This window comes from Pleurodeles waltl, chromosome 7 (genome assembly GCF_031143425.1).
Source record: "Pleurodeles waltl isolate 20211129_DDA chromosome 7, aPleWal1.hap1.20221129, whole genome shotgun sequence".
Taxonomy (NCBI): Eukaryota; Metazoa; Chordata; class Amphibia; order Caudata; family Salamandridae; genus Pleurodeles; species Pleurodeles waltl.
Window position 1 is genome coordinate 1380344515 of NC_090446.1, and position 15702 is coordinate 1380360216.

At 42.4% G+C, this 15702-nt stretch overlaps 1 protein-coding gene across 3 annotated transcripts in view; it reads left to right on the forward strand.

The window, feature by feature from the left end:
* Positions 1–15702, forward strand: part of PNKP (polynucleotide kinase 3'-phosphatase) — an 80878-nt gene that overhangs the window by 33378 nt on the left and 31798 nt on the right. For all 3 annotated transcript variants that reach the window (XM_069200883.1, XM_069200884.1, XM_069200885.1), the window contains one exon: positions 4020–4165. In XM_069200883.1, the coding sequence (XP_069056984.1) occupies positions 4039–4165 (127 nt within the window). In that variant the 5' untranslated portion in view covers positions 4020–4038. The remainder of the gene's footprint in view (positions 1–4019; positions 4166–15702) is intronic.

Sequence of the window (15702 nt, forward strand, 5' to 3'; positions counted from 1 at the left end):
CCCTAAATAGGCCACACATTAATCTCAAAATTAACTCAAGTGCTCTGTAAAGCCTTTTGCTTGGTGGCAAGTATATTTACGGAATAAGAGCCCTCAGTGAGGGGTTTAGTAGGGGTTGTGTTGTTAGTGTGGTTTACATAGATTCCTAGTTGGTCGTTGTATGTCATTTAACTCCCTGATACACTCTCTTAGCAGCTTTTTCAGAGCTAGAGTTAACCAGCTTAGTGGTTATGAGATATTATTGTCAGAGGGAGCAAATAGCAATTTTCTCCAATTCTTGTCTCTTAAAATGCCAAATTACCCTGCTTGTATTTCTATGCCTCTTTCTCCACATATGTGTTACAGGCCTTTAGATTGTAGATTTCACATATAAATGTGCTCCCAATGAAATTGTTTAGTTTAATCAAACAATTTTCTAGAGAATTATTTTTTGGGTGCTACACAGAGGGCTAAAAATAAAAAAGTGCTGTGACTCCACCAGCATTAATGAAGTTTTTTTTAATCAATGTTAGCCATGCCTCACTCAGCCTCACTGGTGCACAGAATGGCTACAACACATTGCCAAAGCCAATAGCAGTTGTAGATGAGACCTAACCATTTTTGCCAATGCTTGTCTTTTTTCCCTGGTAAAACTTGGAATGCTCGCCTCTCTCCCTTCATCGTACTGAATGATGCTCGTGTTGCCTTTCGTAAGGCTTTAAAAAAACTTTCTCTTTTCTAATTCGTTTTAATTTATTTCTTCTTTTGATTCTGTCACCCACCTAGCGCCAGGATGCCCTTTTTGGTGACAGTGGGCTTTGTGTGTTTCTATCCATCATTATTGTATGCTCTGCACGTCCGAGTCCTAAAAATATGTTTTTTCCTCATATATTTTGATCTTCATCTGAAACTCTTCGGATTTTGTAGAACTTTTTTTGACAGCAGCTTTTCATGAACTTTTGGTCATAGAAAGAGATTATATACGACAAACCGATTTGAACATATGTAATATCCTACAGTTATGAGTAAATATATCCTCGCCACACATGCGTGATATACTCTTATCAATCAATATACTACCAGACCATGATACTCGCGGATTTTGTGTAGCATCGAAGCATGAATGTTTTCATCATTAAAATTTGTTTAAATCATTTTATCTAGTGTTTTTAAGTTTGGGTAAAGGTATTTTAATTTCTTTTGAGGATTATTGTTCTACTGTAACAAAGAAATAAAAAAAAATGTTTGCCATAAGAAGATGACGCTAAAGCGGGAGCTATTCCGACAAGATGGCACCAGTCAAAAGGTGATGATATTCCGAAGAGAAATGAGTCCTGTTGGGCTGTGCTACACTTTTTGATTGACCTTTGACCAGCTGAGCGGTTCCTCTGAGAAACCAGGCTACCTGATAATCTGCCGCTCTGCAATCATTTAATTGTTTTAAGATAATTTACGTAGCGTCAACTTTGCCCAGGGGGTCAGTGGGCGCGTTACATTAAAAAAAACGGGAAATGGCTACAAATACCAGACAACCTGTGGTTACACGTGGAACGCAAATCAGTTTACACAGCCCAAAAAAGTACATACAAGGAAGGGAAGTAGCTTTTATTGCAGAGCTGAAAGTGGGGTGGGGCAGGGCGGAACGCGAAGAGACTGCTCTGAGTAGCACGTGACAAGTGTCAGTTGGGTGCCAGCGGGTGCGGAGTGAAGAGGTAGGTCTCTGCTCCTTCATGGATTGTTGTAAAGATGGGAGACATGAAGTGCTTGTTCCTCTTCGCTGCCTCTTCAAGGCTCTCCGAGCATGGGGCAGGATGCACGAGGCGATGGGACTTTCGTTCCTTGGTTTAGTGCAAATGATCCTCTAGCGCCTTGAAGTGTGCCAAGGGGCGCTTTGGGGTGCAGCAGGCGCTGTCTGCTTTTTGATATTCAGTTCTGTGGGCCCCGGACAGTCTAAGGTGGAGGGATGTAGGGCAGTGAGATCAGATATTCTCGCTTGAAGAACTGCAGTGAAGACCCCTTCAGGTCCGAAGGGCCTGACCCTCTGGCCTGACTGTCGTATTCCAGGCGATGAAAGCCTGGCAAGTAGGGGCTTTAAAATGGCTTAAGCTATGTTGCATGGTTAGCGACCCCTTCAAGGTGCTAGACCAGGGCTCTCCAACCTTTTCTGTAATAAGAGCTACTTAATTTCAATGAAAATAATTCCAAGCTGATGATGCTATTAGTATTGTCACAGTGACACGTCATACAAGATTAAATTATTTGCCACCATAAACGAGATTACTAGCAGTGATCACCCCAGGGCACCAGGCAGAGGTGCCAGGGGTAATGCAAATAATGTAAGCAAAAGGTTTGTGTCAGTGAGGCATCGCCAGGGCTGCTGAAATTATACAATTATGCGGCCGAGACGTTGTTTACATAATTATTGATTTACCACCTAATCCATCATGTGCTTCATAATCTGCAGACATTAACAACATTTTTTTATTTCTAGCTCAGACAGATCAAAAGTTACTAAAAATGCAGCGCATCGGAAGGCCCTTTGCAAAGATTGTCTGGTCACCTTTCTGTGGCTAGTTGCTATATGTGGGTGTTAAACAGGTACTACTGTGGTGCAACCAATGCCCAGAGATTGTTTTCAAGTGTAGAAATGACAAAGTAATGAAGTAGTATAATCACAAAATGTGCCCCAGGCCATTATGGCACATAATTTTGCCTTTTCTTGTCGCATGATTTGTCCCTCCCCTGGTGCATAATTCCATTGGCCATAGGTATACCTCTACAAGTGTAATACACGACCGATATAGCTACAATGTTCCTGGCATCAAGGTGATATTAGTAACAAGTCTCAAACAATTGCTTTATGACTCATGTATCGGCTTTAAATATATTTTGGAAATTCAACCATTTTTCTTTGCACATCAGTTAGTGAGAACATGCACACATTTTAGCCTTGAATACACACTTTTCAAGTTTGGGATACATATACTAATCCAACCAAGTAAAAGCCTCTACTTTAGTTTGCCGTGCTGCATAAAGGAGAGCTACGTACAGGTAGCAGTAGAGCTACCAGTCCCTCACAAGATACTCATTGGAGAAGCCTGTTCTAGAGCTAGAGTGCGAGCAACTACAGTGGCCGATGACCTTTGGTGGGTGGCAGTCTGCTATGGTGTGCCTGTCGTACTGATCTAGCCAGACTATGGCCGTTCTGCACATTGTTTGGTCCTTCGCAGATACAGGATGCATAAAAGTAGAAGGCTTGTCCTGCCCCTTCTCTTTGGTCATCTTCATCTCCACCTTTGTGAAGGCAGTGGTTTGAGTGGTGCAATGATGTTGGAAAGGAGAGTTTTTCTACAAGATAATGTAGCTTTCTGGAGTTCAAACCTGTAGATATTATGGGCCGGATTTAGATTATGGTGGTAGGCTAACTCCTTCCTGTTGGAAAGCCATGTCTTGATCTGGGGCTAGATGTGCTGTTGTAAAAGTCCACAATTCAGTTTTGGTTGGGTTGAGCTTTGGCCAACGGTGGACATCTAGGCTTGTATTGTTTTAAGGCTGGATGCCGCTGACCAACATAACTTCGAAGTAGAGTTATCTGTCATTGTTGTATTGGTGTTGTATTGTAGTATGTCATTTGTATAGCACTTACTACTCTCACGGAGAGCACTGAAGCCCTTATCACACAATTGTAGTGGAGTAGTGCTTTACTGCACCAGCAGGAGTAGTAGAAATTTCATACATCGGACGAGGATCATTGGTGGAAGTATGGACCCATAGCGCACAGTGCAGGAGTCTAGGTAAGGAGGGATCCTGCAGGAGTTGTTTTTCACAAGTTGGCGCCTGCCTAGTGGGGATGAGGTCACTCAGTACTGTGTGGAAGGTGTCCATGTGGGATGGAGAGTTGGCTAGCAGGGTTACGTGGTCTGAGCCTGTGACAAGTCCAAGACTGCTGGACCGCATGGCTCTCCTGGTGATGTTTTGTGCATATGTTTACCCTCCTCAGGGGGAGCCAGGCAGAGGCTAACCACTATTTGTTGCCCTAGGTTTCAAAAAGTCTGTGTCATGGAGTGTTTCCTGCTGAGCCAGGATGGGGACCATGATCCCATTCCGCTTCCTGATGGCAAAGCGGTGGTGCTTGGCCGGGGCCCAGAGACCTGCATCAAGGATTCCAAATGCTCAAGAAGGCAAGGTATGTAAAGTATTCCCGCACAGAAGCAGCACAGCCTAAGCAGATTTACCTGCCAGTGTCCTGAATGCACAAGTGATTGCATGTAGCTCACTTTACTAAACTAACAATGCTGCTAGGTACCCCTCTCATATTTAGCTTAGTGTGTTACTTTTTCTGTGGATCATGGGGCTGGGTGACAAGATTTCCTGTTTAGCTTTCGTATTCCATGGCCTTGGGTACCATTACAATGCTTATTAGAGTATTAGGTTTTGTCTTTGTTAGCTAGCAAGTGCCTAGAGGCCATACCGGTTAGGAAAGCACTGTAGAAAACAAATCTAAGATAAGGTATACATTGGATACTTCATATATACGCCTAAATCTTCAGGGGAAGCAGGGTCGAGCAGCTGAAGCTTACTCCATGTGTTGTATTAGGTTTGGAACTCAGATGCAGTATGGTGCAATACTCTTACACAATAACACCTATGTCCCTCCGGTAACATCACTGTTGAAACAAGTGTATCTTCAATTACTGGTAGGTAAAGTTGGCCAGTTGAAAGTATACATGACGCAAAACACTCTGAGGCTCTACCACCCTCTGGGACAGAGATGCGACCCTGTAAAGTTTTATAGTACTTACACTGCAAGAGGCCATAACAAAAAGTCTGTCTGTTGTGTCATCCCATGAAAATTAACTCTGTTGACAATGTCACCCATGAGCTGGGGTTGACTAATTCTCCTCAATCTCAGGGCACCTTTGGGTCTTTGTTATGGACCAGATTTCTTAATGACTCTTGGTTGGGACAGAATATTGCAAATGATTTTATGTTATGTTCTCTGTCATTTGTACAGTGTGAACTCGCATCTGGTGTGTCACCACAGTTCTCTTGCATTGTCCTGAAGTGTTTGCAGGAGCTTTAATGTATGATTGGAAATGTGTGTGGGTGGAGGGTGTCTACGTGAATTGAGTGTGGCACTTGAAGGTTAGGCATTTGTTTGAATTAGAAAACCTGAAGAAATAAAAAGCAGCTACACTCGTCTCAAAGTGAAAAACACCTAATTTTCTATTATTCAGTTTTCAGATAGATAAAATTGTTACCGGGAATGAGAAACCACACGCCTATTTTTTAGTGGTTGGCTTTTCGCTGTGGCTAAGCATAACATTTGTCACTCAGCTGGGTAATAGATTGTTGCAGGTTTCATTAATTTCATACATATCTTGTCAAGTTCTCCGGCGACCACATTTGAACCCAAAAGACTTCTCTATGCTATAGTTTGGTAATAAGGATTTGGTGGCTCAGTTGTCAGAGTAGGGAAACAGCCAAGTTTTTAGAGTGCATTGGAAGAAGTGGTGGTCGTGGAATTTTCACAAGTGTAGTGAATGAAAACTGAGTGCCTCAAGCATCGGAGGAAATAAACCTTCAAGTGTGTAAAGCTGTCTGGAAGAAGAGTAGGTCTTGTATTTTTCAGTTGTAAGTCAAGAGGGATTTTGCAGTTTTGCAGCGTACTGGACCAAGAAGGTACCTCCTAGATGACATTTGCGTTATGGAGGCATCTCACTCCAGAGCTGTTTTTGAGTATTGGCTTTGTCTGGGCCTAGAGCGTCACAATTTCCATTGTATAACGGATCACTTCCATGAATTGTTTTGAATGCAATACAACAGGCTTCCAGTAAGATTTGCTGAGTTGCTGGCAACAAGTGAATTGTTTTCAAAGCCCGAGAGATGTGGTCCCATTGTTGAGGTTCATACAGAGTTATGAGGTTGTGTTATAAATCTCTTGTAATTTCCAATGTATTTATTACAGTGTAGTGTGTCGAAGTAGAGCCATTGGGTATGAGAATATGTTTGTGGTAGATTGCTTTTGAAGCTGGGATCCCATTAAGTAATAATTCACTTGTTGTGTTTTAGGAGGTGGAAAGAAGTTGCTAATTCGAAGTCCCTGTTGGCCAGGGGTGATAAGAGGTTGTTTGAGGGTGGGACCAGTTATAATGTGTCAGGACCTCTGTCTTGCTGGCATTCAATTTTAGGCGGTCCTTGGTTACTCTGACATTATTTATTAGGAAGCTCGGTCCAAGCATGCAAGCACTGGAGTTGTTGGCCACGTGTGGTAGTGTCAGGACAATCTGACATTGGTCTCCTTAGTTATTCCAAAGCAGGCCTTGACAGGAGAGGTAGGATATAAGAGTATTGAGAGACTTGAGCAGAGGTTGAGCAAATGAAGGGATGCTCAAAGGGAAGGGTGATTTGAACCTGTATTGAGAGAAATAGTGGGTTCCAGTCCAGTTCCCTACCTCATACTCCCATGTGAGAGAATCAGTAAATGAAGCAGGACAGTATGTGTTTTAGAAATCTGCTATGTAGCTCAGGAAAAATCTTAGTTTCCCTCTGCTCGAGTTTTGAGGTAATGCCAGGTGGTGGTGAGTGCTCACTCCAAAATCTAGCACAGATGGTAGCCAGCTTGGGCAGCAGTGAAGAAGTTACTGTTTTTGATGAACTCCGTCAGCTGATGGTTGTAAGTCCTTTTGGCCATGGAGCATTCCTTGCTGGTGGGTTGTAATTACAGGTGTCATTGGCACTGATTCCCAGTTCCTGAATACACTTTTGATGTAGTAGAGACGAGGTCCTTGAGAAAGGCTCATAAACAGAAAATGCTTTCATAGTGGTTGTCTCTGGTTCCTCAGCAACTTTACCTCCCAGTTTTTCATGAATAGGATGGGTGGCCAGGGATCATTCATTGAGTTAGATGTTTTTTATAGAGCAACATCTTGGAATCTAAAAGGTGAAAGGAGTGGGGTAAAGGTGACTTGTGTGATTTCTTAGGTGAAGAGTGATGGTGTGCCTGGGAGCATTGGACTATTGACTGATGAAACAATAATAGCAACCCAGTGCACCTTTAGGCTCTGGGCTATTAAATTAAAAGTCACAGGTGTTAAGAGCAAACTATTTCTTCAGAGCTTGAGTGGGTTTCTGAATTCTGAGATGATATTGAATATTTCTTTCAAAGGCCGTAGGGCATAGGCGAGATGAGCAATATAGTGACGCTTCTTAGCATTCTGCATTGTCGCCCAACAGATTCTGAGGTAGCACTGTTAACATGGTTTGCTGATTGAGTATGTTCTCCTCCTCTTTTTCTTCTGGTGGTGCCTGTTTGTTAATGTTGAGCTTTAATCAGATCCTGATTTCCTCGAATCGGATCCTGATTTCTTCAAAGAGATTAGGTCATTCAAGGTTGAGAAATGAGACTGCGGTTGTTGGGCTGCTGAGCTTATCGAGCACTATAGTGGTGGGTTAAGGGCTTTTAACCAAGGTAAGATTATGCATCTGTCTGGCACGCGTGCAGGAGCCATTGTTCCACAATGGTTTGTTCCACAATGGTTTGTTCTGGGAGAGAGTTGCGATGGAAAACGAGATTGCTTGGTGGTCACGCCGTGGAAATAGGTGTGTCCCGGGGCTATCTTCTATACCATGGTAGATGAAGATCATTTAAAGTATACCCTGCTGAGCGTGTAGCCATTTGGCGGGCTGGTATATCCACATTGCTTCGACTTTGGAGATTAGGGCTCAAGGTGAAGCAATCCTTACAGAACCACATGCTGAAATCACCAAGTGTGGTTAGCTCACCTTCCTGCAGGGTGATGGAGCTAATGGATTTGCTGAACCGTTCAGCAAAGATGGTGTTATCTTGAAGTGGTCTGTATGAGTACAGGGAAGAGTGCCAGGAACTGGGGGTGATATATTATTGTATTAGTTATTTCTTCATTTTAAAAATCATTAAAGAATTCTCACTTGTCGTATAGTCCAGAGATCTCTTGGTAGTGCATGGTTTAGGGTTTTTAGGGTATATGGTGGGTAGAAGTTCATGGATTTTATGGCTTAGGGGCGCAGAGGTAAAGGGCTGTAAGTATTTTTGAGGTTCCATGTTTCTATGCTGTCGCTCAGTGGTTCCCAACCTTTTGACTTCTGTGGACCCCCACTTCATCATTACTGGAATCTGGGGACCCTCCCACTGAGTATTACTGGAAGCCAGGGACCCCTACATCAAACGCTGTTGGCGATTTTGAAACGCAAAACTAATCTAAGCATCTGATCGGCTTGTGACTTTGTATTAGAGTATGCCTGGCTGAGAAAATGCACAATTGATGATGAAAACATTTTCCTGGTTTTACAGTGTGTAGTGCCTGAGTTGCAGTCAGCTGTACTTTGTCACCTGTAGTAAACGTGCATGCAGAATGTTGCATTTATTGACAGATTTGTATAACGCATGAAAATCGGTAAGACCTATAGAGCACAGTTTAAATCACAAACCTAGAATTGAGGTTATTTGGGGAATGCTTCAGAGAACAAAACAGTAAGAACTTTGTCAGCTGAGAGCTAGATGGCCAATCGTTTTGCACAGCCTGAGCAGTTAGAGCTTTCATGGTTATTGGGTGTGCTGGAGTAATTTCTCATCTGATCTGAAGTTAGACAAAATTACCATGACATCCAGCAAGGATCAACCACCTAAAAGCTGCCTATTGTTGAAATACGTTGTGCATGGGACTGTAAATCGAGCTGCATTTGGGGGATGGAACTTCCTTGGATGCAATGACTGGTGTGCTGTACTTGAGTTGATGTGTTATAGTAATGTTTATGTCCTAGCAGAAAGATTGCTGCTGGAAATGGTACACCATTATATATGCTGTGGGTGAATGTTTGGGTAGTACAGTATTATATACGCTGTGGTGCACTGCATGTTTTTGCGTGTAGTACAGTAATATGTATGCGATGGTTGAATGGGCGTTGTTGGGTGTGGTACAACAGGTAAACTTTTCTTAGTGTTATATAGATATGTGTAAGTTTCAGGTTGTGAAACTTGATTTGGCAGTCTTCAGTTACATGTAAGCTGGGCTTGATTGACGTTTTTTAGGTGCAGCAGTCTCTTTGCCTACAGTCATTTGAAGTCTGTTGATCTTGTAAGTACCTTGGCTTTGAAGTGCCCGGAGCGAGACACTGCTTGAGTCATTGGCACACCTTTGGAAATCGAGATCTGTCTTTATCAGCAAATGTTTCCAGTGCGTATCAGCCAAGCTGGAGCAGAGTCGGGCATGACAATAAATACTGTAAAGTTACTCTGAAACAACTCTGTAGACTACTATAGAAGACTACAAACCATTCAGAAGCCAGACTCATCATGAACCTCCCCCACAGAACTCTGATCACACTACGACCTTCAGATACACAAATACACTCATCTAAATCCCCCCCACCACCACACACACACATGTATCTTTCCCTTGCAGGAAATATGGTAAACCTTTTGTGTATTTATTGTTCCTAATCATATTTTAGTATAAAGATCATGCTGTTGTTGTTCAATTTACTGTCCTGATGAAGTTCCATTGTAGAAGGAATGAAACACGTTGCCTGTTTTGTTGCATCAATAATCAAGAATATAGAAGGTTTGTTAATTCAATAAATGAATCAGTCAATCAAGCAGGATTTAAAAAGCGTGATTTATCACCCAATAGGCTATCCGGTCATGCAGATCTCAGTAGCTCTTCGAACAGCCAGGTCTTGAGGGCCCCATGGAATTCCAGAAGTGAGGGGATGGTCTGGAGTCACGTAGAGAGGCTATTCCATGTTTTTGCTGCTATGTGGGAGAAGGATTGTCCACCACTTCTGCTCCGGTGGATGCGAGGAGTGTGGGCCAGTGATAGGGAGGAGGCGATTAGTCTTCTTGACATTACATCAGACTGTGTACTCATACAAGGACCCACTAGCTTATTTATTCATGAAGAATCAGTCTGCAAATCACAGCTAACCCACTGTTTTTTCAAAAATAATATTTGTATTTAATTTGTTTTAACTTACATTATTCATAGAAAATTTCATAGCAATGACATATATATCTCTTATTCAAATTTTCAAATTTAATTATCTTTTTCAAATTACATACAAAGTACAATGTTTCATAATTACAATGTCATCAAGCTCAAAATTAGATAAAACAAACCCATAAACTCCAACCAGTCTTACATTCATACCAAGCATTCACTCATGCATACTCCACACAAAACTCCCACTCCCACGATCTCTTCATAGAAACACTTTGAGGAGACTCCTCTATGGTCTTCCATCAATGTATCTTGACCAGGGTGTTCAACACACGGTCAACACATATTTCGGTGGTTTGGGTGACTAAAAACCACTTTCATCAGGACCCCTTCTTCAGAATTCCTTTTCATATAGGTGTATGGGGTTTGTGCTAGGTATAAAAGAAGCTATTTAATTATATGTGTGGTTTAGACTATAACCAACAACACATTTCTCTTCTAATGTCCAAAAGAATAAAAGTGTTTCACCAGATTGTGCAAGTACACAGATCACCGTAAACCAATACCCTATGTAGAAAGCACCATTACCACAGACACCATTGTGTTGAATATTCAGCCACTTTCAAGATTAAATCCATTTGTGATGTACCGCATGCATTACTCAAGCCCAGGCTACCGTGGTCTGTATATAAATTGGGACTCACTTGAAGTCACGCTGTAAATGCCTGTGTCTGGCATTTCTCAGTTTTTATTTATTAACTCCAAGATTCATATCCTATGTTCCCAATTCTCTTTTACGTGCAGGGTACCTTTGACCTTATAAAAAAAATGTGGACTGATATAGGAAAAATGCAAATATACGGATTAAACTCCAATCACAGAGAACCACAGTATATGTTCCAAAAAAGGAATAATTACCACATAAAGACTTTATTTGGCGCACTCCATTGTTCACTGTTCACCCTTTATGCTCTTTCCCAGGCCAGTGGGAGGCATAATATTTATACAATACAGCTTGAGATTTTGCATCTGAAAAGACAAACATGTGTAGCTTAATTGCCATCCATAACTGCCAATATATGTTTCCACTTTGTTACACGTTTTACTCAAACACTCTCAGGGGAGAACTGTTTTTCCAGAGGGGCTTTCCAAGCACTGTATATCTCCCTAATGGTATAACCACCTCAAGAAAAAACACATACGCTTGTTACCAATAACATAATATCCAAACTTAGATCTCTTTTTTTATATACAAAATGGATTACAGATCATCCACGCCTCACTCTTATTCGCTCCATATTTACCCAGTCTGTACTCGACAGTGATCTAGCAATACTCATTTACTCGCATAATGGTGAAAGGGCAATCCTGTGCAGACCATGAATATCAAAGCACTATATAACAGGGGTCTTCAAACTGTGGGGTGGGCCCCCCTGGGGGGGGCCTCAAGTGATCCCAGGGGGGGTGCCAAACTCTGGCCAAAAGAAGCATTACACAGATAAGTGTTTTGTTTTAAGCAGAAACATGCTATTGCATTTTTTAAAAAAAGGTAACCGTACTTAACTGAAATGTTTAAATACGTCTAGACTTATTTAAACATTGGCATCTTTATAAAATATTTGTGAAAAATTCTGAGGGGGACCCAAATGATTTTTATTTTTCAACTGGGGGGGCGCGGCTTTAAAAAGTTTGGAGACCACTGATATATAGGAACATACCCCAGAAGGAGGCACTGCAGATTATTAAGGAATTGCTAATGAATACACATGGAGAGTGACCCATTGCATTTATTTTGGAATGCTTGGAGATTGTGCTGTTCTGCAATTGTTTTGAATTCAGTGGTGATCTATTCCAGCAAATTTAAGGAACAAGCATGGGAGCATCATGTGCTCCCAGTATAGGCAATATTGATATGGGAGTATAAGAGGAACAACATATCTTAAATGAAGGAGCTCCGTTTTCTGAGAATGTTAAAAACTCATTAAGATTTATACATGACATCTTTTGTATTTGGAGGGGTGAGAAGGAGTACCTAGAGGAGTATCACTTGTGACTTAATTCAAGCAATCAGAACCAAAAACTTTACAGAGCATAACAAAAGGTTGAGTTCCATGATATTTGGGTTACAGGCTCCAGTGGCCGACTGGAAATGGATCTGTACAGAAAGTCAACTATGCAGATCACGCTTCTTCACTTTTCAAGTTTTCACCTTAACTGACTGGAGTGGCAGCGTGAACACTTATTGGGCACTTAAGGTTATGAAAGTAACCATGCATCTGAAAACGATAAGGAACCCTTGTTTAATTGTGAAGACCTGAACCAGGGAAATATCCTGTATTCTAAGGAGTAAACTGTGGACAGGGGTGCAGGCCACAGTAATTCTATTGTCTGAGATTACTCAGGCATTTCACCCTTCGCTTTTTTGTTTTTTCAGTTTGATTAGTAACACAAAATACCCACCGTTTGCAGTGTAATCTTATCTGATCTGAAAAGTCCAGTATGGTAAACCGAAGATATAATTTCTGGGTCAGGGAGTATAGATTGCAGTTGGATGGAACACAAATACAGTGCACCACATAAATGCGTAAAATTAACTAAAATCACTGGGGTCACTGTGTAATGAGGAGCACCATTTGAAATTGCTTTTAATATACAGCACTCAGTTTATACCCACACTCTTGAAGATGGTGACCACTGCTCCCTCACACCAGCTACAGGGAGGCTGAGAGTCGATGGTGGCTTACTCTAGCTTAGGAACACCGGCTTGTTTTCCTGTACCTTTGAAGTGGCAAGGACGAGCTGGACTCTCGCCTCGAAAACTTGCACTACACTGCATAACTGAGGTCCATACTGTTGAGCAGTGTGACGTACGTGCATAGCATGGTTGGGAGACCATGTGAGGGTGAATTCTATCTAATGTCTGTGCCTGGCCTGTATCGATCAGAAGTAATGCACCAAGCACTAGACTAGTGTATATCAGTTCCTTCCTTGCCTTTCACCCCTTTTGTAAATACACAGGGTGACTCACTCAGGACTAATTGGCATTGTTGAAAAAGTCAAAGAAAATTCAACATTTGGTTGACCCTGCTTTCTTCTAGCACTCTGAAAGATTGTTTTATACATACCTTTTCCAGCTAGTAGCCTTACTTCCGCTAGTCTTCTAGGAAGCTGTGCACTGACCCGGAAAGACATTTTACCAGGGCAATACATCCGCTGACCTCCTGGAAACATTTGGACCAGAGCCTCTGATTCCCTAGAAACCTGCTACTATGACTTGGAGAGGAAGGAGCTGTACTGCCATATATGAAGAAAGGAACTATCCTCAACTAGGAACACAAGAGCAAAACTCATCCGACTGAAGCCATGTGGATGATTCTTCCGAAATGACCCACCCGTCACAGGGACCTTGGAGCCATCTCATCACATATAACCAGAAAAACTGAATGACCACTTGTCAAACAGTTGCACAGACATAATCTAGAGCAGTGAGTTTGGCAAGCGTGCCTCGACTCAGACACACTAGGCACCATCTAGTTGCATTGCTAACTAGATTCTCCCTTGAACTGCGTCGTGTGTGGATCCTGACTGCTTAACCTTTCCCCTTGCCCCCACCAAATACTCCCATTACCTGGAAATCCGCTCTGTGTTCTGAACCAGGTTTTGCTTCAGCAAAACTTTTATAAACTTGTGTTGAATCCCTCTTTAATTGAGGTGGTCAATTGTTTTAGATGTAATTTCTTTGTGGTTATTTCAGTGAAAATTCAACAAGATACACTTAAATTCGCTGATATGCCCGGTGCTGATCCCAGTACTAGTAAGAAAGTAATGCAGAGGACAATATATTAAGGTGCTTCAAGAGGGGATGTAAAGCTCGCCAATCCAGGTAGGAGACTGCAGTTTTTTAGTATGACCAAGTTAGAGTGTGCAATGTAATGCAGTTTGTAATGAATTTTAACAGCAGCAGCAGGCTTGAGTAATCCATCAATTGACAAGATATTTATTCTCAGCATTTACAGTGAATGACAGCATTTATTTTAGGTTTATAGTACTCCCTTCACTGAGTTATTAACATGAGACGTGTTGATGTTTTTTGTAGTTTACAGATGTTAGTTGTAGTTTACAGCAAGGATATAGTGTGTGTTCCAATACTTAGCCGCTCATTAGAAACTTAGTAAAATATACTAGCAAGAACTGTAAACTAGTGCTAGGTTTCCAGCCCTGGAAAAGAATGGACGCCGCCTTGAAGGGCATCCTGATTATCATGGACAAAGGTGATCTTTCTGCAGCCTACGACACCATCTCACACCCATCCTTATCCAACGACTGCGAATATCTGGCATTCAAGGTCCCACAGTTTGCTGTATTTGCTCCTTCCTGGCAGGCTGCACCCTGTCAGTCACCCTGGCCCCCTTCACCTCGGATGCCATCAGCTACCTCTGCGGAGTTCCAAAAGGATCCCTACTCAGCCCAAACTGTTCAACGCCTGTAGGAATTCATTCTCAAGCATCATCCATGCCCACAGAATCAATATCCTTTTGTAAGCTGATGACACCAGCTCATACTCACACTCTACAACAAGACTCAGAACCAATTTCTCCGCCTGCATGCCTGAGGTTGCCAGATAGATGAAAACTTGCTGCATCAAGCTCAACACAGACAAGATGGTAGTAATATTCTTTGGGAGAACACCTCTGAGGCTCCATCTGGTGGTTCACCGAATGTGGACACACACCCCTCTCAGCAGCCTACGCAGAGAAATAGTAATGGGCAACCAACTCACCATGAGTGGCCAAGTGAACTCAGTCTGAGTTTCCTGTTTCTACACACTCAAGAAGATCTTCAAATAGTTCCCCACCAACACTTGCAGAACTTTCACCCAAGCCTCATCACCAGCATGCTGTACTATGGCAATACATTCTATGCTGGAATCAACACTCAGCTGGCCAGAAGACTCCAGACCATTCCAAACTCAGGGGCCAGGCTCACCCTCAACCTCCCATCTTGCACTCCCATCACCCCACACCTCAAAGAGCTCCACTGGATCCCAGTCCACAAACAACGCTCTTCAGACTGCTCAGATACACAGACAACATACAGAACCTTACACAACATTGGCTCCATGCACCCAAACAACTGGATAAACATCCACAGGCCGACCAGACACCTCTGCCCATCTGGACTCCTATTTGTCCACATCCCCTGTGTAAGCAGAACCAGATCTCGCAATCATGCCATCTTCGTGACACCTAAAGCCTGGAACAACCATCTGAATCACATCCTCAGTTTTTGAATCCCACAAGAATCTGAAGATCTGGCTGTTCTTCTAGCCCTAACTCTGGTTCGCCCGATATAGCTCCTTCTTCAGCGCAATCATACGCTCCCGGGTGAGTTGTGCACAATACAAATACACATAACATAATGTGCAGTACAAGAGCCACTGTGGAAGATCATACCTCTTGCTCCCTCACATGGACAGCACTAGCAACCAAATTGAATGAATAGTTTGCTAAAGCATCTGCAGAGTGTAGTGGAGGGAGGTAGACAGAATTATTCTCATGAGTGTTCAGGACTTGCTCCTGGGTGCTGATTGTAAGATCATAGCAGAGCGAGAGCATGCTTGGGGCTCACACGTGTCATTTGCAAAATATAACAGCTGTCTTTGATATCTGCCAAGTAATGCTTAGCTGTGCTCGTGCTGTGGCACATGATACAAAGCGTTAGACCAGAGGATGCATGGTGAAATAGG